Source organism: Zingiber officinale, chromosome 6A (genome assembly GCF_018446385.1).
Source record: "Zingiber officinale cultivar Zhangliang chromosome 6A, Zo_v1.1, whole genome shotgun sequence".
In the NCBI taxonomy this organism is placed as follows: domain Eukaryota; kingdom Viridiplantae; phylum Streptophyta; class Magnoliopsida; order Zingiberales; family Zingiberaceae; genus Zingiber; species Zingiber officinale.
In genome coordinates this window covers 103,723,948-103,750,998 of record NC_055997.1, presented here as the reverse complement: position 1 = coordinate 103,750,998, position 27,051 = coordinate 103,723,948, and the positions used below count along the sequence as shown (strand labels likewise).

The following is a 27,051-nucleotide window of genomic DNA, read 5'->3' as shown; positions in this document are numbered from 1 at the left end:
CCCCATCTCGTCCGTGTTCGTGTACCCAGCCCCGATCGGCAACGTTCTAAGAAAAGCTGTTCTTTTCCCCACGCCAGAGAAAGTGAGCGAGCGATGGCAACGGCTTGCCTTGCCTCCTGCTCCTGTTGCGACTGGATCACGTCATCTTAGGATCACGACCCCTTCCTCCCGTTCCCTTCCCCCACCCGAAAACCCTAATTTTTCAGCGGTTTCGGCCCATTTCGTCGCCACTCTCGTTTAACCGAAGGCCCACTGCGCGCGCGACGTTGATCGGTCGGTCTCTCTTTCGTTGGGTGAAAAAGGCGTTTTTTTGCTCCCAGGGTTAAGGGTTTGAATCGGGTGGGGGTGGTCGTGGCTTTGGTGGGATGGAGCCTCGCGTTGGGAACAAGTTTCGCCTTGGTCGCAAGATCGGAAGCGGTTCGTTTGGCGAGATCTATTTAGGTATTTGTGTCATATTTCTGGATGTTTGCCCTCGATTCTCTTGAGCTTCTCCTTATGGATTTTCTGTTTCTACAATTCTTGAAGTTTGCTCTTTTGAAGGTGTTTCTACTTGCCGTGTTGTTTGCAGGTACTAATATCCAAACCAATGAGGAGGTCGCAATTAAACTCGTACGTATTACTCCTGTGATTTAATGAGCTTATGCTCTTGGAATGTTGGTTTAAATACATACTCTTTACTGGATTTTGTGATGCACTTTTCCTCTGTTTACATTGCTGTTGGTTAGTTTGATAATTTTAGCTATTCGTTTGATAATTATTGTTAATATCAATGTTCTTCTGATTATTCCTGAGAGTGACTCTTGTCCTTCTAGATATGTTGGGTATTGGCTAACATATTTAATTAATGTTCACTCATTTAACCTCATAAATACAACATCAACAACAACAACCAAGCCTTGTCTCACTAGATGAGGTTGGCTGTATGAATCTTTTTACGCCATTGAGCTCTATCTTCTATTATATCATCATCTATATTTAAATAAATTTTATTTTATTTTATTGTTACTAACCAAGTCTTTTTTGGTATTTATCTTCCTCATTTGATATGCATGTTTATCATAGTTTCACATCGCCTAACTGGAACATTTATTGGTCGTCTAAGTACATGTCTGTACCATCTTAAACGTGTCTCTCGGAGTTTTTCTTTAATAGACGCAACTCCGACTTTTTCTCTAATGTTCTCATTTCTTATTTTGTCCATCCTCGTATGTCCACACATCCACCTTAACATCCTCATCTCTGTAATTCTCATCTTCTATTCATGTGCTCGAGTCACAGCCCAACATTCAACTCCATATAACATAGCAGGTCTAACTGTGGTTTTATAGGACTTACCTTTGAGTCTAAGAGGTACTTTACAGTCACATAAAACACTCGACACTCCCCTCCATTTCATCCATCCTACTTGTATTCTATGTAAGACATCTCTCTCAATCCCTCAATCGTTTTGCAAAAATGATCCTAAATATTTAAATCTTTCGGTTCCGGGCAACTCGTCCTCTCCTATCTTAATAATTGTTTCATTACTTCTAATATTGCTAAATTTAAATTCCATATATTTTGTCTTTAATCTACTAAGCTTAAAATCTTTTCCTTCTAGTGTTTTTCTTTAAAATTCTAGTTTAACATTTATTCCTTCACGTGTTTCATTTACCAAAATAATATCATCTGCAAAAAAACATGTACTACGGTACTATGTCTTGAATGTGCGCAGTGAGTTCGTCCATAATTAGTATAAAAAGATAAAGACTTAGAGCTAATCCTTGATGTAACTTTATCTTTATTGGAAATACGTCAGTTACTCTGTCTGAAGTCTTTACTCTAGTTGTTACATCCTCATACATATTCTTAATTAGTTCAATATATGTTGCGCTAACAGCCTAACACCTCTCTTTTCTAAAATTCTCCATATAATTTCTCGTGGGACTCTATCATAAGCTTTTTCTAAGTCAATGAATACCATGTGTAGATCTTGTTTTTGCTCCCGATATTTTTCAATTAATTGTCTAAGAAGATGTATAACTTTTATTGTCGAACTTCCAGGCATGAACCCAAATTGATTTTTTGTCACTGGTCTCCTTCCTTAATTTTTTTTCTTTTATTTTTTTATACCCCTATAGTTTACACAATTTTGTACATCTCCCTTGTTCTTATATAAGAGAACTAGAGTGCTTATCCTCCATTGATCAGACATTTTTTTCGTTTTCAATATCATGCTAAATAATTTTGTAAGTCATTCAATACCTTGTTATCCTAAGCACTTCCATACCTCTATCGGAATATCATATGATCCAACAACTTTTCCATTGTGCATCTCATTTTAAGTTTGTTTTACTTCTGAAGTTTGAATTCTACGATAAAAATTTAAATTTCTATGCTCATTTGACCTACTTAAATTACCTAAATTAAGTTGGTCACCTAAAGCTTCATTAAAAAGTTGATGAAAATATCTCTTCACCGCTCTTTTATTTCTCCATCATTTACTAATACCCTATTACATTGATCTTTAATACATTTTATTTAGCTAAGATCTCTTGTTTTCCTTTCTCTCACTTTAGCTATTCGATAAATGTCTCTTTCCTCTTCTTTTGTATCCAATTTTTGATATAATCGGTCAAAAGTTTCATTTTTTTGCTTCACTCACTACTTTCTTAGCTTTTTTCTTAGCTATTGTATATTTTTTTAAGTTTTTCTCGTTCTTACAAATATATAATTCCTTATAAGTATTCGTTTTTCCTTCATTTTCTTTTGTACTTTTTCATTCCACCACCAAGATTTTTTACTTAGTAGTGCATGTCTCTTTGATTCACCGAGTACACTCTTAGCTATTGTTTTCAACTTTGATAACATCTTATCCCATGTTGTATTAGAGTCATCGTATATTTCACCAAATGCTTGTACTTCTATCTTTTCCTTAAATATATTTTGCTTCCCATCCTTTAACTTCCATCACTTAATTCTAGGAATCGTATATATTTTCTTTCTATTAATATTATGTTTGAGGCGTATATCCAACACTACTAACCTATGTTGGGTAGTTAAGCTTTCTTTAGGAATGACTTTGCAATCTTTACAAATCTTTCTATTCTTCTTCCTAACCATAAAAAAGTCAATTTGCGATTTATTATTTCCACTTTTGAATGTGACTAAGTGTTCTTCTCTTTTCTTAAAAAACGTATTAGCTAATATAAGGTTATATGCTATCGCAAAATCTAATATAGTTTTCCCTTCCTCATTCCTCCCTTGTACTCTCTCATATTTCTCATTTTTCACTCCGATATGCCCATTTAAATCACCTCCTATTAAAATCATTTCATTTGGTGGAATATTTTGTAATATTTTATCTAAGTCCTTCCAAAACCTTGATTTGGTAGCTTCATCTAATCCTACCTGTAGTGCATATACGCTAATTATGTTCATAGTTTCTTTCGCGATTATTATCTTAAGGGCTATAATTCTATCATATTTTCTAACTACTTGGACAACTTCATCTTTTAACAAACTATTTACAATAATACTCACTCCATTTCTTGTTTTACTCTTTTCAGTGTACCATAACTTAAAATCCGAGTTCTCTATCATCTTTGCCTTCTCGTCTGTCCATTTTGTCTCTTGTACACACAAAATATTAATTCTTCTTCTAATCATCATATCTACTACCTCTATTGATTTACCGGTGAGAGTTCCTATGTTCTATGTTCCAAATCTTAGATTATTAGTTTTTCTATCATATTTGTTCTTATCCAACCTATGGTGTGAGAACTCTTGCCTATTTAACACTACACCCAAGTTCTCATGGAGATATAGCAGTCCTTGTTGAGACGTTACAATCGGACCCTGTAACGCGAACTCTTGCATATTTAGCACTACACCCGAGTTCTGGAGATGTAGCGGTCCTTGCCGAGACGTTACAGTTGGACCCTGCAACGCGTTCCTTCCGGGGAACAACTTAGCATTAGCATGATAGTTTAATGAATCCATTCATTGAATATTTGCCATAGTTTTGACGTTGGCTGACAACCTAACGCAACCCTCCTCCTTTATCCGGGCTTGGGACCGGCCATGACCGGTCGTCATGGGCGGAGTTCATTTAACCTCATAAATGCCATTAAGAAATGTCTTTCAGGTTACTGATATTTTGCTAAAAGTCATGTTATATGAATAATGAATAAAGCCTTTTTGGTTGGCCTTTGCGTCATGAACTAGACTTGCAGGCGTGCTTTCAGTAGGGGCAGATTTTACTTGGCAAACTTCTGTTAGCTGCGTGCAAGATTGTCAGATTGGTTTTCCTATATTGACACGAATGAGGTTCCATGGGCTAAAATCTAAGACTCAACCCTTTGAGTTTTATTAACATTCACAAAGTAAAATAAAGTAATAAACATTGTCATGGAGCCTGTGGAGCAAGCTTCCATGATTTTAGCTAAACTTTGTTAAACTTATGATCTAATCTATTGATTTTAAACTTTTGTTTGTTTAGTTAATGACAAGATTTAAGCTTATATTTGGATTATGTGTGAATCATGGAAATTATTTTACTTGGTGATTAGTGATGATTTATTTTAACAAATAATTTCCTTTCATCTCTGTGGAGCAAACATTCACAAAGTTTTATTAACATTGTCAGGGTTTGAATATTTTTTCTCATTGCTATGTGTTTTTCTATTTAACAGGAGAATGTCAAGACTAAGCATCCTCAGCTGCTTTATGAATCAAAGCTGTATAGGATCCTGCAAGGAGGAAGTAATGGAAAATTTGCTTTGATTCATGCTTCAAGCAGTTTTCAAGTCTCTTCTCACTTTTTTTTTTTCCTATTTCCTCATCAGCTGGAATTCCTAATGTGAGATGGTTTGGTGTTGAGGGCGATTACAATGTTCTTGTAATGGATTTACTAGGACCAAGTCTTGAAGACCTGTTCAACTTTTGCAGTCGGAAGCTGTCTTTGAAGACTGTTCTGATGCTTGCAGATCAAATGGTATACCATTTATGCAGCTTGTGTTTCTCAATTGACATGATAAAATTGCAACCATACTTTCTGTTGTTGGAACATGCTTAGTTAATCCTTGCAACTGCCATTATAATAGGTTTTTTTTGCTATCTATACCTAAAATATTACTTATTTCCTCAATTTTCCCTCTGTTTATGTATGTGAAATTTTCTTCTCTTTGTGGATGTCTATCATATTCTTGCTTCTCCTCTGCAGAGTTAAGGTCCTTCATTCTATTTTGTCAATCATGGGACAATGTCCTTCAATTGAAATATCTTATGATAACCTTGTTTTATTGCATTAAAATCAATACTCTTAATATTTCGCTTCAATAGATTGAACATTAATTGCTTTGATAATTAACTTTGATCTGAATATCAACCGCCTTGTTGTAGTATCTGACTTGGTTAGGTGTCTTGCTTTAGTTAAATCGAGTGGAATTTGTGCATTCAAAGTCCTTCCTCCACCGAGACATTAAACCAGATAATTTTATCATGGGTCTTGGTAGACGGGCTAATCAGGTCTGTGATTTCTTCTTTTCATTTGCACCACTAGTTGGGTTTATTCTTCATTTTTATTTATACTGCTTATTGGTTCTATATTTTGCTTAGTAACATATTTTTGCATTTCTGAACAGGTATATATAATTGATTTTGGCCTTGCCAAGAAGTACAGGGACACTTCAACTCATCAGCATATTCCCTATAGGTAAGATATACTTTAATTCATGAGAACAATTTTTGTGCTATTGATGTTTTATTAATGTTCAAAGCCGGCAGACATGTAAAAATTTAGCTTATTGCCTTGAAGTTTATTTACAAAAGAAGCTACAAACTTAGTGAAATTTCCAACGGGTAATCTATTGTCTCTATCAGTTCATTGCTAGTAAAGATGAATTTTAATTGTGATTTTTTGTGAAAATTTTTAGTTTATTTGTCTTTCTGGTATCAAATATGATTTGTGTGTAGCCACCCACTAAACTGAAGCAGCAAGGAGATGGTGTGACACATCTTAAATGTTAGTTAGTGGTAACATGGAATTAAATTTGTGGGACTAAATAAGATGATGACATGTCTTCCGACAAGCTTATTGAAGGTCTGTTAGAGAAACTGACAAGTTGACTCCACTTTGAGGGCCATCTGCCCTTCCATCAGTGGTTGAGCACTCATTTTGAGGTCTACGATTGCATACCAAGTACAAGGTTCAACCATATTCGTTGCGCTCATCTCCACCTGAACCCTATTTACAGTTCATTTCATCACCTCACATATGTTTATCAGTGTTGGTACATGCTCTAGGCTTAGTACTGAAGAAGGAAGTTGGATCGGAGTGCCTAGTCTATTGTGTGAGCCATGCACTTAATGGGGATAAGTTGAGTTGTGCCCCATTGGAGAAACTGGTGCACAAACTTGCGATAATAACTAGGAAGCTGCTGGAATACTTTAAAGAGCATATGATTTAGTTATATTCAAACTTGCTTTGATGCTAATTATATAAGGGCATTCAATTTGGATTATATTCATACTTCCTCTGATTATGTATAAACTGGATATAGAGGGATCATAGTTGTCAAAAGCGCGAGACACAAAAAGCACTCAAGGTCTTGGGGCTTAAAGCGCAAGCGAAGCGCACACTCTATGGAAAAAACATAAAAAAACTAAATAGAAGAAATATCAAATATCAAAATAATCATCTTCATTGTCCAAATCTTCATCATTAGCTCCCTCGCTTGATTTGTGCCTATCAATATCTTCTTCAGTTTCATCATCAAAATTGTTCTCTTCGTCTATAAGACTAATTCATGTTGAAGATTATTTTCAGCAGATGATGATGCTCCTTTTGAAGTAGATGCATTTTGAGATCGAAAGCCATATTCACTTTCACCAACCCCAGACGCTCGTGCTACACACTCCAACGCAAATCTTCACCTTCATATACAAAATCATTATCATTGTCTTTATCATCATCCAATTTTCCTAACAATCATTCATTACTATTATTTATCTATGGCAAAGTAATAGGGTCGATCTTATCTCGCATGTCATATCTCCGCCTCAAAGTGATATATACCAAATCATTCAATTGTTGTTGAGATAATCTATTTCTTTGCTTAGAATATATCTGCGAAAATATAAAAAAGTAAGAAGTTAAGTCCATAATATAAATTTTATTATTATTAAAAATTTTTGACTTACATGTTCAAAAAAAACTCAGCTTGAAGAAGAGTATGTGAGGTTGAAAATTCTCATTGCAAATATTTTTAATTCGATGTTGATGCACCATAAGAAAACCACCAATCAGCTTGAAATACAAAATCATATAAGATTAACTTTATTACCATCCAATATTGATATTGCACAATATATTATTTATGGATTTATCTAGTGATTTTAAAGTTCTCTGTCTGATAGCCATTGGAAAATCAAAAAGTCTTGCTTTCTTGTATTTTTACAATTGATTCAATCTTATCTTGTAAATCCTCATCTCTCACCAATCTAGATATGCACGTGTACAAACCCTCCATCACTTATGCATCATTTTCTATGTCAGAATTTGAGTAAAAAAATTCCAGATTCATGAAATATCCGATTGTGAGCAAAGGTTGATAGAGTTGAACGTTCCATCTTTTGTCAATGAATTCAAAAATACTACGATATTTCTCTTTATTATTGTTAAATGAAGTAGCGATAACTTCTTTGGTTTATACAGTCTACCAGTCACAATACTTTCACTAATGAGCTGTTAACTTTTAATGCAAAAATCATATTTTTTCCAAAAATGAAGGCATTAATATCACTTTTGCTACATGCTTTCCGGTCGTCACTTTAGAAAATTGCCTATTTGTCCACTTTTCAGATGTAAACATCTTTCTCAGATTTACTTGTCCGTGAAACTGCTTTATAGTAAAAAAAAAAAAAGGTTGAGAAACGTGTCTTTGCGGTTCTTACCATGTCTCTCTGTCTAGTAAACTTCCTCATAATGCTCAATACTTATGGTCTATTGTAAATATAATCAGATACCATCGACGCTTGCTCATGTAATTTTCTGAGATGAGGAATTTTGAATATATCCTCGAGCAACAAATCTAAACAATGAGTTGCACAGTACAAGTGTGGAAATCGATTTTTCAGAAGATGGCTTAAAAAATGTAAATTCAGTAAAAAAAAATTAGAAATATGATCCAATTCTTAATTGAAAGTAGCATAAATTTAAAATATTACCCGAACCACATTTTTTTCTCCAATGCGATATACAAATTTATAAAGTAACTTAAACAACTTAGTAGTTGTGTGAGAATAGCCTGAAGCATCAATTGATTCAATAAATATGCTTCCTTTAGAACCATTTACCAAAAAACTTATAAGTTCTACCCTTTTTATCCGTCCACCCATTTGCCATGATTGTGCACCCAAACTTAGCATGATTTTCTTTGTAGGATTTGAGAAGCGAGTTCGTATTTGCTAACTCCTTTAAATACTTAACCCTCACTTCATGATATAATGGAGGTTTCATTCCAGATCCTAATTGCCCAATAGCTTCAATATAAGACTCAAAAGAATCATGTTTAACAACATTGAAAGCAATTATGGCATCATACATGCAACAAATTTCTCAACTACAATATCTCTGAACTTCTTTTTATTTTTATCAAATTGTCCTTTAATTTTTGCACATATTTCAGTTTGTTTACATTTTTTACCTTGGACCATAGGATGGATACTTTGATCGGATATTGGTCATTTCCCTTCCACTTTAGTTTGAAGATCATTTCATATTTTTCCAAATCTTACAAATCAACAATATCATTAGAATAAGGAATATCATCCATTTTATTCTTCAAATTACTCTTTTTTTTTGCATGAACTCTCTAATTTCTTCTTTAACATGCTCGGGATATTTCAGACAAACTTTCACATTTCTATTGCCCCCAGTTAAATGTAGCTTGTGTCGATAAATTCCTACCATTTTTTATTTTACTAAAAAAATACAATCGACAATATTTGAATTTTTAAGATATGAACATGTTACATAATTTCTAGCAATATCATTTCGAGTTAATAGAATTATTGTATTTTGACATGATTAAGACAACTAAAATAAATAATAGTCAATCAATAAAAATACAAAACAGAAAAAAAAATTAACAGGAAATAAATTAACATGGATTAAGATATAACTGAAATCAATAATAACCACAACTAAAATCAATAATAGTTAATCATTAAAAAAATACAAAACAGAAAAAAATATTAATAGAAAATAAGATGCTTACCAATATTAAGGAAGCAAATAGGAGAGGAAAACAACAGAAGATATGGCGGTGGCTAGGTGGATGGGTGGTGATGACCAAGCAGACGAGAGTTGACGAGAGACAGACGGGAGGCAAAGGGCCAGAGGTTCACCTTGGTGCCAGCGGCCAGGAAGATGAGAGGCGGTGAGAGGCAGAGGGCCAGAGGCGAGAGAAGATGAGTTTATGGCATTAAGCCTTTTCACCTTGGCAGTGGTTGTTAGGCTGACAGGAGATAGCGAGAGGCAGACGGGAGGCAGAGGCGTGAGAAGATGAGTTTAAGGCTTTAATCTTTTCACCTTGGCTGATGCGGCATGGAGTTAGCATTGGGGGGGGGGGGGGGGGGGGGGGGGGCAGAGGCAAGACTCGAGAGAAGATCGGTAGGGTTTAGGGCTTTTAAGCCTTTATTTTTTTTTTAATTCAATAACTTTGGCAAACAAAAAAAATGGACTTCTCTGAAGCGCAAAAGCGCACCCCTCGCGCTTTATCACAAAGTCTAATAAAGCATGCGCTTTAAAGACTTCGTGCGCTTCCGAGGTCTCTGAAGCGTAGTGCTTGCATCTCGCGTCGCTTAAGCGAGTGAAGCGCTTGCTTTTAAAAACACTAAGAGGGACAAATATTGTGTTGGGTTATTAAGATGACTTAATTTCATTTAGTATTCTAAATGAAATTGGTAAAAAATAGATATTTTTTGGAAAATTTAATTGCAAAAATAACCACTATGAGGAATTTTTAAACAAAAAAAAAACCGTGGAGTAGGATTGCAAACAATGAAGAGTGTCGATCTCGGGTCAAAGTTGACCAAGCGCTAATGTTTGACGTGAGAGTGAAAAGTCTAGTAAGTTAATGTTGACTAAATATTTGATAGTGGAAAAGCCTAAGTGAGACACTGTTGATCGGATACTTGATAGTTAAAAGTTCGTCACGAGTTGGCAAGGATGAAGTCCAAGTGGGTCACCATTGATCGGACACTTGACAATTGGAAGTTCAATAGGGAGTTGACATTAGAGGCGAAGTCCATGAGGATCGAACACCGGACGGTTGAAAGTTTAATAAAAGTTGACAAAGACAATCTAAGTGGGTCATGGTTAATTGTTCACTTAGCGATTGGAAGTTCGGAGTTAACATAAGAGGTAAAGTTCATGAGGACCAGACACTTGGTGGTTTAAAGTCTAATATAAAGTTGACAAAGACGAAGTCTAAGTGGGTTATGGAAGATGTGGATTATGGAGGATAAGACACTTGTCATGAGACGTGAAGTCTAAGTGGGTCAAAGTTGATCATCACTTTATAATGAGGGAAGTCCAAACACGTCGAGTATTGGATGTTTGGCAACGGAGAAGTCCTGACAGGTCAAGGTTGACTAAATGTTAAGCATGAGACTAAAAGTCCCGATAGGTTAAGATTGATTAGATTCTAAGAAATGATGAAATCCCGGTAAGACAAGGTTAGCTAGATGCTAGGTCATAGTGAAATTCTGGCAGGTTAAGATTGACCAGATGTTAGGTAATGGTGAAGTTGATCCGGTAGGTTAAGATTGACTGGATGTTAAACAAAGGAAGTATTAATAAGTTGAGGTCAATCAGATACTAGGTAAAGTGAAAATTAATTTCCGTAAGGCTGAAATAACGTCTTAGTCGACTAGTATAGACTAACAATCTATTGATGAACTCTTAAACCCTGAATTTGGGTTTCAAAGGGGTTTAAGGGGATTGATTGATGAACTTCTAAATCCTGAATTCAGGGTTTAAGGGTTTGCTATATAAGTTGATCGTTGGGTATGAGTAATCGATTGATGGCACTGTTGCAACGAATAAAAATTTTGAACTTGGTTGAGACACTTGATTGATGCGACAACAGTCGACTAAAGGTGAATAGCAGTCGACTGTTATGGTTTGAGCTGGAAAGAGGCATTCTATAGGTGCAACGTTCGAATTCATGTAGAACAATCGACTGATGGGAGCTAACAATCTATTGTTAGGCAGTTTTCAACCTCGATTCGAACCCCATAAAAGAGAATTTTCATGGAGGATTTTGACGTCGATTCTTGGAAGATATGAAAAGAAGTGTTGTTGCATTCCAGACTTTCAAGAGACATGTTAAAGCAATCATAATATGAGCAAAGCAAAGATCTCTTGTGCAAATAGTTTATTTACATTGTATGCATTTTCATTTTTTTCTTTATATTTGGTTATTGTTTCTGGTAAAAGAATATATTTGTAAGAGCTTTCTCCACCTCCGAAAGGTGTCTGACAAGGAGAAAGGCATAGTTGTGATACCGCTAGGACATTAGGGCGTGGAGTAGGGAGTTTTGAACCACGAAAAAATCTCGTGTTCTTGTGCTTGTGTTTCGTTTCTTATATTTATTTCCGCTACCTACTAATCTTTTGTAGACGAGCACACGAATAATCAATCAAATTGAAGAGGATCATTATTCAGCTTCTCTCACAACGTCACCGGTCCCAACAAGTGGTATTAGAACAAGGTTGCTCTTTACTGGATTGACTGCTAGAGTAGCCCATGCTAGAGGAAGAAGAAACAATAACATTCTTGAGTCCTCTGATACCAACAAGTAATATCAAAACGAGATCGCTCTTCATCGGATTGACCTTTATAAGAGCACAATGCTAGAGGAAGAAAGAAAAGTTGCAATTTCATAATGAACGTTCAAGACGGATTCAGATTTGACATCGGAGTACCTCCACTGTTTGGAATAGAAAATTTTGAATATTAAAAATCACGGATGGAACATTTCATCATGATGGACATCGATAGTAGGGATCGAAATTCTAAAGGATACCAACGCTAGAGGAAGAAGAAACAATAGCATTCTTGAGTCCTTTGATACCAACAAATAATATCAAAGCGAGACCGTTCTTCATCGGATTGACTTTCATAAGAGCACAATGCTAGAGGAAGAAAGAAAAGTTGTAATTTCATCATGGACGTTCGAGACGGATTCAGATTTGACAAGTGAATACCTCCATTGTTTGGAATAGAAAATTTTGAATATTAAAAATCATGGATGGAACATTTCATCACGATTGACATTGATGGTAGGGATCAAAGTTCTAAAGCATAGTAAAGGAAGAATCCTCAAGAAAAAAAAATGGGCCTAGAAGCAAATCCAAAAATATGAGATAAACGATAAAGTAATTAAAATTTTGACTAATTAAGTGTCTAATAATATTTTGTGCAAGATAGATGCGTATGGGGATGCCAAGGAATTGTGGAAGATTGAGGGGGAGGATAGGTTGTTTACAACGGAACAAGAGGAATGCTCAACATTCAGAATCGATGAAGCCAGTGCCATCTTGACGAGTTTAGAGAGCCCAACTTATGGAGGTAAAACATTATCAATTGATATAAATAAAAATTACATTATTTTCTTCAAGAGAAAAATGACATTGTAAGAGAAAATGCCCAAAATTAACAAAGAAGAAGGCTATGGCGGAGAAACCAAATTAAGTTGGATCTTTGGTATAGAAGGGCAAATAACACATTGTGCGTTTCTGGTGTAGCTAATGAGGATATTACTTAAATTAATGTACAAGGGGAAGGAAGTCAACTAAAGGATAAAGGAGGAAGCTCAAACTTAGGGAGAGTTTCTAAAGCAAAACCCAAGGTATCATTTTATAATGAAATTTCTTTATTTTATGATAAGAAGCCTATTAGAATTAAATATTACGATTCAAGTGCTCCCTATCATGAAAATAAGAAAAATGATAAACCTAAACACATGAAACTTAAGAAAGGTAGACATATGTCTAGAAAAAGATATCATCAAGCTAGATATGAAAAATCAAGAATTGAGAATTTAGAAAAAGAAAATAAGCCTCGAATCAAGACTTAATAAATTGGAGAATGATAATTAAAAAGATGACAAATTAGGTTAAAGGGTCTAAGAAACAAAATATGGGGTTAGGTAGGCAAGAACTATCTAAGGATAAGAAGGGTTTGAGATACAAATCAAAGTCTACGGATGGTATGGCTTTATACCATAGGGTTCCATATGACTATGGAACTATCCCTAGGTAAGGAGTCAAGCCTGCAAGGAACGCTATTCCCGGTGACAAAGGCTTCTAAGAAGCCTAGAAGAGTCATTAGGAGAGAATCTAATCCCTAATTAGTACCTAGTATACCTAAGGAACTTCAATAGGTATTGAGTTTTTAAGAATGTGATCCCTTCACACTAGATGAGTATAGGATGAGTCAACTTAGATTGGAAGAGTAGTTAATCCAACCAAGGTAAAGTTAACACTTTAAGGTATTTTCAAGGTAGAGTGATATTTTGAAAATGAAACTTAAAAGCTTATCTTGAAAGATATTTTTAGAGTGTGCAAATGACATGATATGATAAAATTCAAAAGTATACCAAGTTTGGGGTTTTGACACATTCGAATGAGTTGGCCCGTTTATGTCAAATTCTATATTCGATATAATGTTAGATGATGACACTTAGATTAGACATATATTTTTATAATCATGTCATTTTTATTTATGCTTACCATGCTTTTGTGTCATGATACATGCCATGATATTATGTCATATATGATTGTTCATTAGATCTTGCCATGATATTTGTTTATCTAACTTAATACGTGAATTTGATAGTGTCATGCCATGACATGCATGCATCATTTAAATTTGATAATTTTTTTTTGAAAAATAAGCATTTTATATATGTCATGTTCATCTACATGCATTGATTTTTTTCTTGTTATTAAGAACAAATAAACATTATTTGACATTCTAGGTAGGAGGGTCAAATTAGACATACCTTGATAGTTGTGTATAATCCAGTGTATTCAATAGCGGCGAATAGCGCGCTACATAGCGCGCTATCGCGCGCTACGACTAGCGAACGCTGCAGAGCGTTCGCTGAATCGCGATTGTCCCGAATAGCCCACGCTATTCGGGACAAAAGCGTCGATAGCGCACATAGCGTGCGCTATCATGCCCTAGCGCCCCATAGCGGGCGCTAAAATTACAAATTGCTTACCAATAGCTAGGGCAAAGGTGAGTCGAATCGTGACTGTGGCAGAGGCGAAGGTAGGGCAGACTGCAGAGGCGACAGGCGGCGATCGGCGAGCAGCGAGCGGTGACCTGTGAGTGGTGGCGAGGGACAGCGATTGGAGGTAAGCTTTTCTCCTTCCTTTCGTTTTCTTCGTTTAGGTTTTCCTTCTCGTTTTTTTTCTCGAAGGAGCAAAAATGATTTCGCGATTTCCAGAACTCGGGCATCTGGATCGATCCAGCGATCGATCCAGGGTCGAACAGAAAGGATCTGGATCGATCCAGCGAGCGATCCAGATCCTTTCTGTTCGAAATCTGGATCGGTCGCTGGATCGATCCAGACCCTGGATCGATCGCTGGATCGATCCAGATCCTTTCTGTTCGACCCTGGATCGATCGCTGGATCGATCCAATTCCTTGGATCGATGCAATGATCGATCCAGATGCCCTGGATTGATTTTTTTTTTTTGCTGATTTGTTTCTAATTAATTAATTATTTATTCTGATTTTTTTCTTTTGTTTTTCTAGGATTTTGATTGTCTAGTTAGAATTTGCAATGTCTACGAATTTATCAAAAAAAGATAAAAAAGATATTGGTTGGAAGTATTGTTATCAAAATGAAGGGAAAAAATTGTTCGGTGCAAATTTTGTCATCATATATCGAATGGAGGGATTACTCGCTTGAAGGAACATTTAGCTCAAACTCATAAAGGGGTTGCACCTTGTGTTAGTGTTCCGGATGATATTAAGAAAGAAATTAGAGAATCACTTGACAAAATTAGAGCATCTAAAAGTAAACAAACTGAATTGTTACGAGAGATCGGTGAAGGTCCCCAAAGTATGAGTACGCAATCATCAAAAGTTGGAAGTGTAGGGGGAAATTCAATTGGATGTTCTGGTAGTGGTGAATCAAAAGGTAAAGGTACTCTTCATGGGTTTGTTAGTTCCGAACCTCGACAATCAACTCTAAATTCGACATACAAAAAAGATTTGTTGGTTGATGTGAAGCGTAGAATTGGTCGTTTTATTTACTCTGCCGCACTTCCGTTTAATGTTGTGAATGATCCTTATTGGCTGCCTATGGTTGAGGGCATTGCAGAATATGGAAGAGGGTTCAAGCCTCCTTCAATGCATGAGTTAAGAACTTGGATACTTAAAGGCGGGGTTGATGGCATCAACCTAATATATGAGGAGCATAAAAAGGCATGGAAAAAATATGGATGCACTATTATGTCCGATGGTTGGACGGATGGAAAGAATAGAAGTTTGATCAATTTTTTAGTAAATAGTCCCGCCGACACTTTCTTTTTGAAATCTATTGATGCATCAGATTCTATTAAAAATGGGGAATTGATCTTTAAATATCTTAATGATGTTGTTGATGAGGTGGGAGAGGAAAATGTAATTCAAATTGTCACGGATAATGCTTCGAATTGCATTAAGGCGGGGGAAAAAATTATGGAGACTAGACATAGAATTTGGTGGACACCTTGTGCGGCGCATTGCATTGATCTAATGTTGGAGGATATTGCAAAGTTGAAGATTTTTTCTGACACAATTGAGCATGCTAAGATGGTTGTGAAGTTCCTTTATGGTCATGGGACTATACTTTCTTTGATGAGAAAGTATACAAACGGTAAAGAAATTCTCCGTCCCGCTGTTACTCGCTTTGCTACTTCATTTCTCACTCTTCAGAGTATGTATAAGGTTAAAAGGCCACTTGAACAAATGTTTGCTTCCGAAGATTGGGTTAGTTCACCACTATCTCAAACAACTCAGGGGAAGGTCGTGAAGAGAATTGTTATTAATGATCCCAACTTTTGGCCACATGTTGCATTTTGTGTTAAGAGTGTTGTTCCTCTTGTAAGTGTGTTAAGGGAAGTTGATTCGGAGGAGAGATCGGCCATGGGATATATTTATGAACTTATGGATAAGGCAAAAGAGACAATAAAATTTAATTGTGGGGGAGTTGACAGAAAATACAAACCCATTTGGAAAAAAATTGATTCACGATGGACTCCACAACTTCATCATCCTCTACACGCGGCCGGGTACTATTTGAATCCACAATTGCGTTATGAAGAAAGATTTTCTTATTGTGATGAAGTTAGAGATGGATTGTATACTTGCATGGATAGGATGTTGTCTTCTGATGATCGTCTTAAAGCAGACATCCAATTGGACTTATATGATAAAGCTGAAGGAGAATTTGGAACTCCAATAGCAAAACGAACAAGAATGTTGCGAACTCCGGGTAAAATTTTCTTCTTGTAACCGTTCTTGTAAAATTATACTAGCATTCATATTTTAAAATTATATACATTCTTGTAATTTTTTTTAATGTTATTACTTATTAGTCTCGTGGTGGGAACGTTTTGGAAGTAAGACACCCGAGCTTACTACATTTGCAATTCGAGTGCTTGGTCTCACTTGTAGTGCTTCGGGATGTGAAAGAAATTGGAGCACTTTTGAATCGGTGAGTATTCTAAGTTTCTAACTCTACTTGAATTTTAATTGTTTTATAATTTTCATATCATTGTTTATTTTTATATATATATGTTTTCTTTTTTGTAATATTAGATTCATACAAAAAAGAGAAATAGGCTTGAACATGCAAAGTTGAATGCGTTGGTGTTTGTGAAATATAACTTCAAGCTTAGGGAGAGAAGTATTAGGAGGAGAGACAAGATTGATCCCATTGTAGTTGATGAAATTAATTCAGATGACGAATGGATAACTGAGAAAGAAGGTCCAGTTCTCCCCGTAACTACTAAATGGCTTGAAGATGATGAATTATTTGAAAGTGATCCTATTGTGAGTGTGCCATCTGCTACCTTTGAAAGTCTTTTCGACTCAGATAAGCGAGTCGAAGATGTTGAGGATATAGTTGAAGTTCCTCCTACGAATTCAAAAAAAAGAGTTGCTGAAAATTCAAGTAAGCACTAAGCATATGTAAATTGTTTATTTATATCTACTTCATCTATAATTGATTCTTAAATGTTGTATCTCTTATATAATAGGTGGAAGCAAAGACAAACAAGCAAGGTTGAGTCTTGTTGATGTGGAAGATAATCATCTTGATGCTGAAAATTATGGAGTAATTCCAACTTTTGATAGTGGAAATTTTCCAACCATAGACACTATTGATGATGATAGTGATATAGAGTTGGATGATACTGATTATTTTTAAGTTGTGTTGTTTTAATTATAAGACTTTTTAAATTGTTGGTATGAGATATTTTGACATGTAATGAATTATTATGATTAATTTTAGATTATGTTATTTTTATTTTACTTATATAAGTATATTTTATTTTTTAAAATTTAAACATTGACGTGCACGAAAAGCTTGCGCTATACGCTACGCTATTTACGCTACGCAATGACAAGACAAAAACGCTATGAACCAACGCTACGCGATTTAAAACACTGGTATAATCCCATATCTAGGAAGAACTTTACATATACAAGAACCATAGGATAATTTGTGTATTGAGATATATTAGACACAAGCGAGTGAGATGTTAGGATGATGAGCAAGTTCAAGAGGTTGATATGGTGCATCTACATGAGTTAAGCATCATCAAGTCAGTGATTTTGCATCGACCAATTATGGAGAAAGCTAATGCACAAGTTATGTCATGGTTGGAAATTGTTTTGAATAGTGTTTTCAAAATTATTTTGAAAAATCTTAGTGAAATCTATTTGTTAATAGAAATCATTAATAATGTTGATACAAAGTTAGAATGAAACATTGAATGATTCAATGATTTTTAATTTAGTGTAATTCTTTACAAATGATAGGTTATTTCTTAGAAAATTATTGACATAAGTAATGTCTGAATGAAGTTTCATCGAAAATCGTAGAATTACTTATGCATTTCTAAATTTCAGCATGCTAAATGTTCAGATTATCTAATAACAAAGATAACAATCGATTATTTTAGAAATAACAATTGATTGATGTGGTTTTAAGTCGATTGTTAGATATATTAGCCGATTGTTAAGTAAGATTTGACTAATTCAGGTTGTTTCAGTCCCAAGTGTACTTCTAGGTATTTAGCTATCATTAACCTCCACGTGATTGGATAAGCATTCCAAGGGGGGATTTCTTTGTTAAAAAGTAAAGGGAGTGCTAAACAAGGAGGAGAACAAAAATTGAGGGTAGAGTTTAGATTCAAAGTTGAACTTTTAAGTGGGTTGATCATATACTTGGCGATTGGAAGTCCAATAAGTAGTTGACGTGAGAGGTGAAGTCCAAATAGGTCATGGAGGATCGGACACTTGACGGTTGAAAGATGAACAAATAGTTGATAAAGATGAAGTCCAAGTGGGTCATAGAGGATCGAACACTTGGCATGTGATATGAAGTCCAAGTGGATTACGGTTGATTGGACATCTTGACCATGAGAGATGTCTAAATAAGTCAAGAAGGGCCCGGTGTATAGCAACGGAGAAGTCCTGGTAGGTCAAGGTTGATTGAATATTACGTTAGAGTAGTGCTGTAAATGGCTATAGGCAGTGGCGGTGTTATCATTGACCGCCTAGGAGGTTGAATTTATTTACTATTTTAATACGTAATTAAATAATATATTAATTAAAGGATAAAAAATTAAACAAAGGATCAAAAATAAAACATTACTATAAAATATATTAACTAAAAATAAAAAAGTTAATTTAAATAAATAAAAAAAAGGGCAGCTTGGTGCACGAAGCTCTCGTCATGTGGGGTCCCGAGGAAAGATCCATTGTACGCAACCTTACCCTGCTTTTTGCAAGAGGTTGTTTCCAGGATTCGAACCCATGACCTTTTGGTCACATGGCAACAACTTTACCGTTGCGCCAAGGCTCCCCTTCTTAATTTAAATATATATTTTTTAAAATAAAGAATACTATTTTTTTTAAATATATATATATTAAATTAATAGGATAATTTTATTGGACTTTAATTAAGCTTATTTAAATTATCCCAATCATGATTAAAATTTTTAATCTAAAGTTTCGATTAAATCCTAAGTTAAAAAAAACCTATTCTGTTCGGCGATTGGCTTCAGTGTTTCAGCGTTGAACACATCGCCAGATGTGTGACACATTTGGTGTCGCCTGAGCCCGGCGACGCGTCTAGACGCGTCACCAGAGTCCGAATCGGAAATACTTTACTGTTGCCTAAATATAAGGCGGTGCGGTTTAAGGCGGTGTGGTTGAGGTCCGCCTCTCGCCTAGGCGGCCGCCTCAACCCCCATTTAGAACACTGCGCTAGAGATGGAAAGTCTAGACATGTGAATGTTGATCGGATGCTAGGTAATAGTGAAATCCTTGTAGATCAAAGTTGACCGGATGCTAGGCAATGGTGAAATCCCGACAAATTAAGGTTGATTAGATACTATGTAAAGTCCAATAGGCCAACAAGCAAAAGAAGTCGTTATAGGTTGAGGTCAATCAAATACTAGGTAAAGTGAAAGTTCAACCTTAGTAAGGTTGAAATAGAAATATCAATCGATTTTTACGGATTATTAATTAATTGATGAATCCCTAAACCTTGAGTTTGAGGTTTAAGGGGGTTTGCTGTAAATATGAGCAATCGACTAATGGTACTGTTGTAGTGAACATAAAATTTTGAACTCCGACTGATGGCCAATACTAGTTGAAAAGAGTTCTGTAGCTACAACATTTAAATTCAGGCAAAATGATGGGAGCTAGTAGTCGACTATTAAGCGGTTTTCAGACCTGACCTGAATCCTATAAAAGAGGGATTTCGTGGAGGATTTCAACATCGATTCTTGGAAGATTTAAAGGGAAGTGCTATTGCATTCTAGACCTTCGGGAGATATTCTAAAACAATCACAATGCGAGCAAAGCAAAGATCTTTTATGTAAATAGTTTATTTATATTGTATTCATTTTCATTCTTATTTTTGTATTTAGTTGTTGTTTCTTGTAAAAGACCAGGGTTGTAAAAGGTTTCTCAACCTGGAAGGTGTCTGGCAAGGAGAAAGGTATAGTGGTGATGCCCGCTAGGACGTTAGACCATGGAATATGAACATGAGTTTTGAACCATGTCTAATCTCGTGTTATTGTGTTTGTGTTTCGTTTCTTGTGTTGATTTCCGTTGTGTACTAATCTTTTGTAGACGAGCACACGAATGATCAATCAAATCGATAACCAATTCCAACATAGAGTTGAGAGCGTTAGTTGACTCTTAATTGGTTGTGAAATAGATATATGATAAATTTGAAGGAAGTTACTATAATAACTTATTTGGAGAGGGTGCAAAAGTTAAATGAGAATTTTAATCTTTCTACATTGAGCATATTCTGAAGATCCATAATGCGAAGGTAGGCTAAAATTGGTGAATGTAATTGTTGGATGGATGAAATAAAATAAAATGCCAATGGAAAAGGGTAGAGGTAGTTGCAAGAAGCATCTTGAAATGAATGACCTGAAGAAGGAAGCACTCGATCGAGTTAGAAACACTTCTGTCAAAGTGGCTCAATGCAAATGTATCAATTGAGTTGAAACACTTTAGACAAGGCATTTAAATGTGCTCCATGGGAACCTTGTTCACTTGAAGGCATGTGATGTGAACCTGATGAGAATAGAGTCTCATAAACCCACGACAAATTGAAGAAAGAAACAAAAAAAAGGTTACATTGATAGGATGGATGATAATTTCTCAACCCAATGTTTAACAAAGCACAAATCTTAGATATATGAGATAGAAGATGCCACAACCTTGGGATTTAGGTTGATAAGTTCTATGAACGCCATAAGAGATTATCTTGACAAGTTCTAGTTTAATGAAGAACTAACAAGTGAGCCTCACTATGCTTTTGGATTGAAAACCAAGAAAAGTTACATTGGTAGGGCGACCTAAAAACCCTAAAAGGATAAAAGTAAGCCCATTTTTAAAAGGCTTAAGTAGACTACTTAGCTAGTTTGTGTTTAATTCATCATTACAACCAAATAAAGGAAAAAATTAGGCCTACATATTAGAATTGTCTCCACGACATACAAATGGAATTAAGTGACTAATTAAGCTCATCTAGGGCTTAAATTAGGTTCACTAAGCTGTATGACCGCTTTTTCAAATATGCTTCAATTGTAGATTCAGCCTTAACATCTTTAATAGCCCAATAATTACTTCATCTTTTAGCTCTAGCTCTTGTAATTGAGATTCCATTGAGGCATAATGGGTCTTCGACAAGATGTAGAATGGGATGCTACTTCTTGGTCTCCATCTTTGACTCCATCAGCATGTTAGGGTGAATTATCTTGGGGGACTCAGTTTAACTGAGTACACTTTGGGCGAATTGGTTTGGGGTGTAAATTCTGATGAAATGGGAACGTACCTTTTTAATGTCCAACTCAGCATTGAATGGGATAATTAGGTAGGCTATGCTAATGAGGACATAGAAAGAAACAGGACCTACAGAGGGAGTGGTGATTGCTATGATAATGTGGCATGAGTGGAGTACTAAGCATGGTGAAGACAAAGGATAGATCTGAAGTAACAATTAAAGTAACTTTAACTAGTTTTTTTTTTTGATGAATAAGTTTAACTAGATAAATTGATGAGAGATGGTGAGAGAAATACTTGCAGAGGATGAAGGTTTAAGCAGGGGAAAGAACCAGCAAAAATTTTCTGCAGAATCTTTTAAAATGTTTAATCTCACTACTCTATATTTCAGAAATGGGTTAGTGAGGTGAGAGAAGAGGAGAGAGGTATTGGGGGAACTGCCTGTGGGTGTTAATAATGGATAAATCAAAGGGAATATTTTGTATCAAGTTCTGTGCAATCTCTCATGGAACTTGATAAGGGGATCTATTGATGTGGGTGTAGCACCCACCAACATGTAGCATCGATGGGAAGGTGCACCTACTTTAGGTGGGCAATTAAAAGTAAGCTTGGTGATTTGGGGGGATTAATTAACAATGGATACAATGATGACATGTCTCTGGTCAAGTTGTTTACAGATAAAGGGAAATTGACAAGCTGGCTCTACGTAGAGGGTCATGCATCATAACATAAAATTCTCAAGCACTCACTTTGAGGCTTGTAACTAAGGGAGCCAGGTATAACATTGTCAAGAACCTCACAATCGATCTCCTATTCCAGTTGATGAGAGTAAGGATCTATGTGATCTATAAGCAACAACTTGTTGCCCCTCACCAATTCAACCTTATTTATTTTCACCTTTTCTTCCCCCGGACCCCACATTGGAAGGAGCTTCGTACACTGGATTGTCTTTTTTTTTTTGGCCCATTCCAATTCACTTGGTTATTTCACAACCTAATTGGGCTACCAAGTAGAACTCAAGGTTTGATTTCCAGAACCATCTTGTTATTCACCTTAGCTGAACATAGTGCACTGCCGTACACTGTTTGTCCGAAGGCCCTTGTCAAGTTGGTTGAACTCAGTCAACTCCAGTCAACTTTCGAAGCTGTGCTCCAAGCTTACTTTAGTAAGCATACTTGTCTATTTGTTGTGATCAAACCACAGCAAAAAAATACATTGAGTATTTTAATACCCATTTAGTATTAGACAGTGTATGTGAAATTAGTTAAACTTGCATATCTTTTTTGTGATAGCTGTCATGGCGGTGTTAGATTTAATTATTTTTTAGATTTGTTATTGATTTTTCATTTGAAGCATTGTTTGAAATCGTGTATGTGCCGTCAAAACGTATTGTTCCGATAAATCACCGAAACTCGATATCACTTGGCACTAAGGTTCAAAATCTCGAGTTATTTTGTAGTCTTGATCTTTGACTGGAAACATACTGTTTCCGTCTCGTTTCGACACTCTAATGCATAGGATCAGTGAGATAGATTGGAGGTTGAAGGAGGAAAGAGATGGAGCAAAAGAAGAATACATTGTTTGTCTTGAGTAGTAACAAGTTTTAGTAATTTACCAAAATGATATATTTAGACCGTTTCATCCAGAATGTTACAAGATTTAAAACTATACTCGCTACTGACAGTGTCTCCTTATTCTTCATCTCCTTCAACTTTAATTCATTATTAGCACCATGTATCTAAACATTGGCACGATACCAAAACAATATTGTTCCAATTAAAGGATGAAACTTTGGCACAACTTGAAATTTTGAATCTTGATTTGAAGTATCAAGGACAAACACTATTTTGTTGAGTTTTAATTGCTTCTGTTTAGTTGGCCCATCTCCCATAGCCTTAAGTATTATTCTTGGCATACTAAAGTGTCTAAATCCTACATGCTTTAACATTTTGGAAGTTGAATCTAGTTTTATATCTTCACACTGACAGGTTTCCAGAAAAAAGAAGGAAAAGTCTCTCACTTGATTTTGAATGACATGAATAATTTCATCTTTGAACATAGCGCATTAATGGCAGATTATAAGTGTCTAGTTTTTTGATTCATCTACTGTTATATTCTAATGCAGAGAGAACAAAAATTTAACTGGGACTGCCCGTTATGCAAGTGTGAATACACATCTTGGCATAGGTATAAGAATAATCATTCTGTATAATCTAGACTTGTTACAGGAACTCCTCTAAGTATCTTCTTTGTGGTCATCTTTTGGCCATCTGACTATTCTTTTCTTCTTATAAGAACAAAGCAGGAGGGATGATTTGGAATCTCTGGGATATGTTCTAATGTACTTCTTAAGAGGAAGGTTGGTCTATTTGTTAGAAACCTTTTACCCCTTATCCACCACTCAAACTGAAACCAGTTGGCTGTACATGTTTTCTTCAGCCTTCCCTGGCAAGGTCTAAAAGCAGGAACGAAGAAGCAGAAATATGAAAGAATTAGTGAAAAAAAAGTGGCCACATCAATTGAGGCAAATTATAATCTATGATTACTTTGAAGTCTCATGCTCTATTACCTTATTTATAATTATGATATAGTGGTTTACACTTGTAGGCTTTATGTCGGGGATATCCTACAGAGTTTGCATCTTACTTCCATTATTGCCGTTCATTGAGATTTGAGGACAAACCTGATTATGCATATCTTAAGAGATTGTATCGGGAACTATTCATTCGGGAAGGTTGATTTCACTTATCTTTGATGTCAAAATTCAAGATTGTGTTTATGTTTAGTGATGAAACAATGATGGATAATTGAAGATGCAGTGTCTTTTCTAGAGTATAAATTATTTTTTTTATAGTAGTCATGTTCCTGGTTTCTCTGCAGGTTTTCAGTTTGATTATGTGTTTGATTGGACTATTTTAAAGTATCAGCAATCTCAGATAGCTGGTGCTCCTCCATATGCTATTGTAAGTATAAATCCATGTGCTGTGTATTCATCTTTCTATTCCTGAACGAATTGATAAACTTTTTGTACTATATTCTACTTCGTAGGGTCCAAATGCAGGACCTAGCTCTGGCTTGGTTCCTGCTGTCGCCAATGATAGGCAGTCAGGTGATTTGCCACATGTTTTTCTTTTACATAATGTTACAATTGATTGTTTTTAATATTTACTCTTCTGAAAAAACTATATTCAGCTTCTTCAATTTTTTTCCTTACTATATTCAGCTTCAATTTTTTTCCTTGTTGTCTACCTTTTTAGCTAGCTCAATTGTGTTGGCTAGTGCCTTAGTAGTGGATTGCTAAGTTGAAAAATACTCTTATTAGTGGCCAGCTCTGATCGCATTAGATGAATCACGATCCATTTTTTTTCATAATCCACAAGTCATGCTATCATGTTGAAATCAATTTTTCTTACTGTGGGGCCAGCAGTGAGGGATGGTTGGGGTGAGCGAGTCACCTTTTGCTACATGTTGAAACCAATTTGCCCCTACATGCATAGCCGTGTTGGTAGTTGAGTAGTAGATTGCCACATGAGAGTAGAGATCGAATCCCCGAGAGAACAATTCCTCGGGGAATAAAATTCCTCCCACCTAGAGAGGCCTCTTGGTCACCGTGATTTACTCCAGGCTATGGGGGTGCTTGGGGTGAGCGAGTAACCTTTTGCCACATGTTGAAACCAATGTACTTAATTTTCATAATTTGGAGGGATAAAACTTGGATGATTGCATTTTAGGTGGTGAGGAAGGACGGACAGGTGGTTGGTTGGCTACTGACCCTTCCCGTCATGGACGAGCATCTCTAGCTGTAAATATTGGCAACCTATCCAAGCAGAAGGCCCCTATGGCAAATGATCCAGCTGCCAGTAAAGATGCTATGGTAAGTTACAGAGGTATCAGGTTTGCTCCTTTTCTCCTTTATTCGTACACCTATTGGTATTGTATTTGAAACCGTGGTTCTACCTACAATACCATGTCAGGCGTTATGACACTGGAAATTTTTAGATAAAACATATATTCTTGCTGAGCTTTTAACATATAAAATTGTATTCTTGGATTTTAATTAGTGCATGCATGAACTTTGTGCTGATCGCACACAATTGATACCTGCAAACTAGAATTGACCAAAATTGTAAAATTGAGGTAGGATTTCAGTTGCAAAAGCAATAGAAACGCAGATTGTTCCTGATGCTTCCCAGTTCAAAAGTTGTCAGGAGTTAGGATTGTATGATGGGCTTACAAAATTAGTTTTGGTTCACTTGTTAATTTTAGGTTTGCAACTATCCACCAGATACACTGCTAGTACATAATTTACCACTATCCAATCACCTATTCTATGTTATCGTTATTCTTCCATTGATCATTACTTGTTGCATGTTTTAAGCCTCCTATAACTTTATGGTCGATTGGGAGGGTTGCTATGTTGTTTTTAGAGAATATACACATGCACCATTTTATTGCTTCTTAAGATGACATTCAGTTTTGTGTACTTCCTAAACACTCCCACTGGGTGCATAGGTTTCCGATTCTACTTTTATGGGATGGTCAAGTGGATCCTCAAGGCGACTTGCTGTTTCTGGTGGTCGAGACATTGTGGGGATTGATGCAGATCAATCTCGAACTCGCACTGCAGAGGCGAGTCCAGTGACTTACCACAAAGTTTCAAGTGGCCAGAGAAGTTCTCCAATTGTTTCATCTACATCTGGAAGGAAACCGTCAGCAATTAAGAACTACGAGTCTGCGCTGAAAGGCATTGAAGGCCTTCATTTTGATAGCAAAGAGAAGAACTAGTTATAGTCACTGCTACTTCTGCTGCAATTTCGACTGGTGTGATGTTCCTCTAGAGATCAAAGTGAAGGAACACTTTGGTGTGAATCTTATAATAAGGACACAGTTGGTTGCTATGAAACTTTGACTGCTGATTTGATGTGCCGCCCCTCCAAAAGATTGAAGGAATAGCAAGTGGTTCAATCATCAAAGGAAATTATGCGCATTTGTTGAGGAAATATGCTGAAGTTGGAATAAGAATAGTTTCTTCTTGTTTTATTAGTCATAGATGCTCTGCCATTATGTTATAGATGCTCTGCCATTATGTTATCTTGACGTTTTTATTTTTATTTTTTTTGTTATTCTCGGAATTTTACATGTTTGGTTATATACTTGAACGTGTCACCTTTAAAGCTTGTCTTTTACCAGCAGAATGCATTGCAGAGAAGTCCTGTGTCTCGGAGAGTTTTTTTTCTTCTTGCAATGGTAATTGTTTTTGTAATATTCCCTTCCCTTCCCTTCCAAATTGCACAAAAAAGCATACTACCATCTTCCAAAACCTATAAACACAGTTAATCTAAACAATTGCAATAAAAAAACAAAAGGAAACGTAATTTATCCTAAGCGTTTACTTGGGTTTGTGGCTACAAATGATTGGGATTCTCTAAGGGATGCTGAGTGCCACGGGGGTTAAAAACTAAATAAA

At 35.8% G+C, this 27,051-nt stretch overlaps 2 protein-coding genes across 2 annotated transcripts; both read left to right on the top strand.

Moving 5' to 3' along the window:
* Positions 1 to 305: 305 nt before the first annotated feature.
* On the top strand, positions 306 to 26,793 carry LOC121997215 (casein kinase 1-like protein 2). Its single transcript, XM_042551508.1, has 14 exons — positions 306 to 441; positions 569 to 609; positions 4,674 to 4,743; positions 4,827 to 4,975; positions 5,413 to 5,508; positions 5,625 to 5,695; positions 23,710 to 23,771; positions 23,880 to 23,943; positions 24,024 to 24,108; positions 24,192 to 24,318; positions 24,465 to 24,547; positions 24,633 to 24,693; positions 25,316 to 25,458; positions 26,097 to 26,793. Exons 1-14 carry the CDS (start codon positions 366 to 368, stop codon positions 26,367 to 26,369), a joined length of 1,401 nt encoding a protein of 466 aa, XP_042407442.1. The 5' UTR covers positions 306 to 365; the 3' UTR covers positions 26,370 to 26,793.
* On the top strand, positions 15,459 to 19,093 carry LOC121997214. The gene is made up of 4 exons (XM_042551507.1): positions 15,459 to 16,542; positions 16,646 to 16,764; positions 16,869 to 17,223; positions 17,309 to 19,093. The coding sequence occupies exons 1-4, from the start codon at positions 15,519 to 15,521 to the stop codon at positions 17,476 to 17,478; spliced, it is 1,668 nt and encodes a 555-aa protein (XP_042407441.1). The 5' UTR covers positions 15,459 to 15,518; the 3' UTR covers positions 17,479 to 19,093.
* Positions 26,794 to 27,051: the final 258 nt, after the last annotated feature.

What these genes read in the sequence shown, in the direction of transcription:
- LOC121997215 (XM_042551508.1), top strand. Translation starts at nt 366, where the DNA reads ATGGAGCCTCGCGTTGGGAACAAGTTTCGCCTTGGTCGCAAGATCGGA. An exon ending in ATGTACTTCTTAAGAGGAAG is followed by an intron (nt 23,944 to 24,023) that starts GTTGGTCTATTT and finishes TGTTTTCTTCAG; the next exon opens with CCTTCCCTGGCAAGGTCTAA. An exon ending in AAGTGGCCACATCAATTGAG is followed by an intron (nt 24,109 to 24,191) that starts GCAAATTATAAT and finishes TTACACTTGTAG; the next exon opens with GCTTTATGTCGGGGATATCC.
- LOC121997214 (XM_042551507.1), top strand. Translation starts at nt 15,519, where the DNA reads ATGTCCGATGGTTGGACGGATGGAAAGAATAGAAGTTTGATCAATTTT. An exon ending in AAGAATGTTGCGAACTCCGG is followed by an intron (nt 16,543 to 16,645) that starts GTAAAATTTTCT and finishes ATTACTTATTAG; the next exon opens with TCTCGTGGTGGGAACGTTTT. An exon ending in AAGAGTTGCTGAAAATTCAA is followed by an intron (nt 17,224 to 17,308) that starts GTAAGCACTAAG and finishes CTTATATAATAG; the next exon opens with GTGGAAGCAAAGACAAACAA.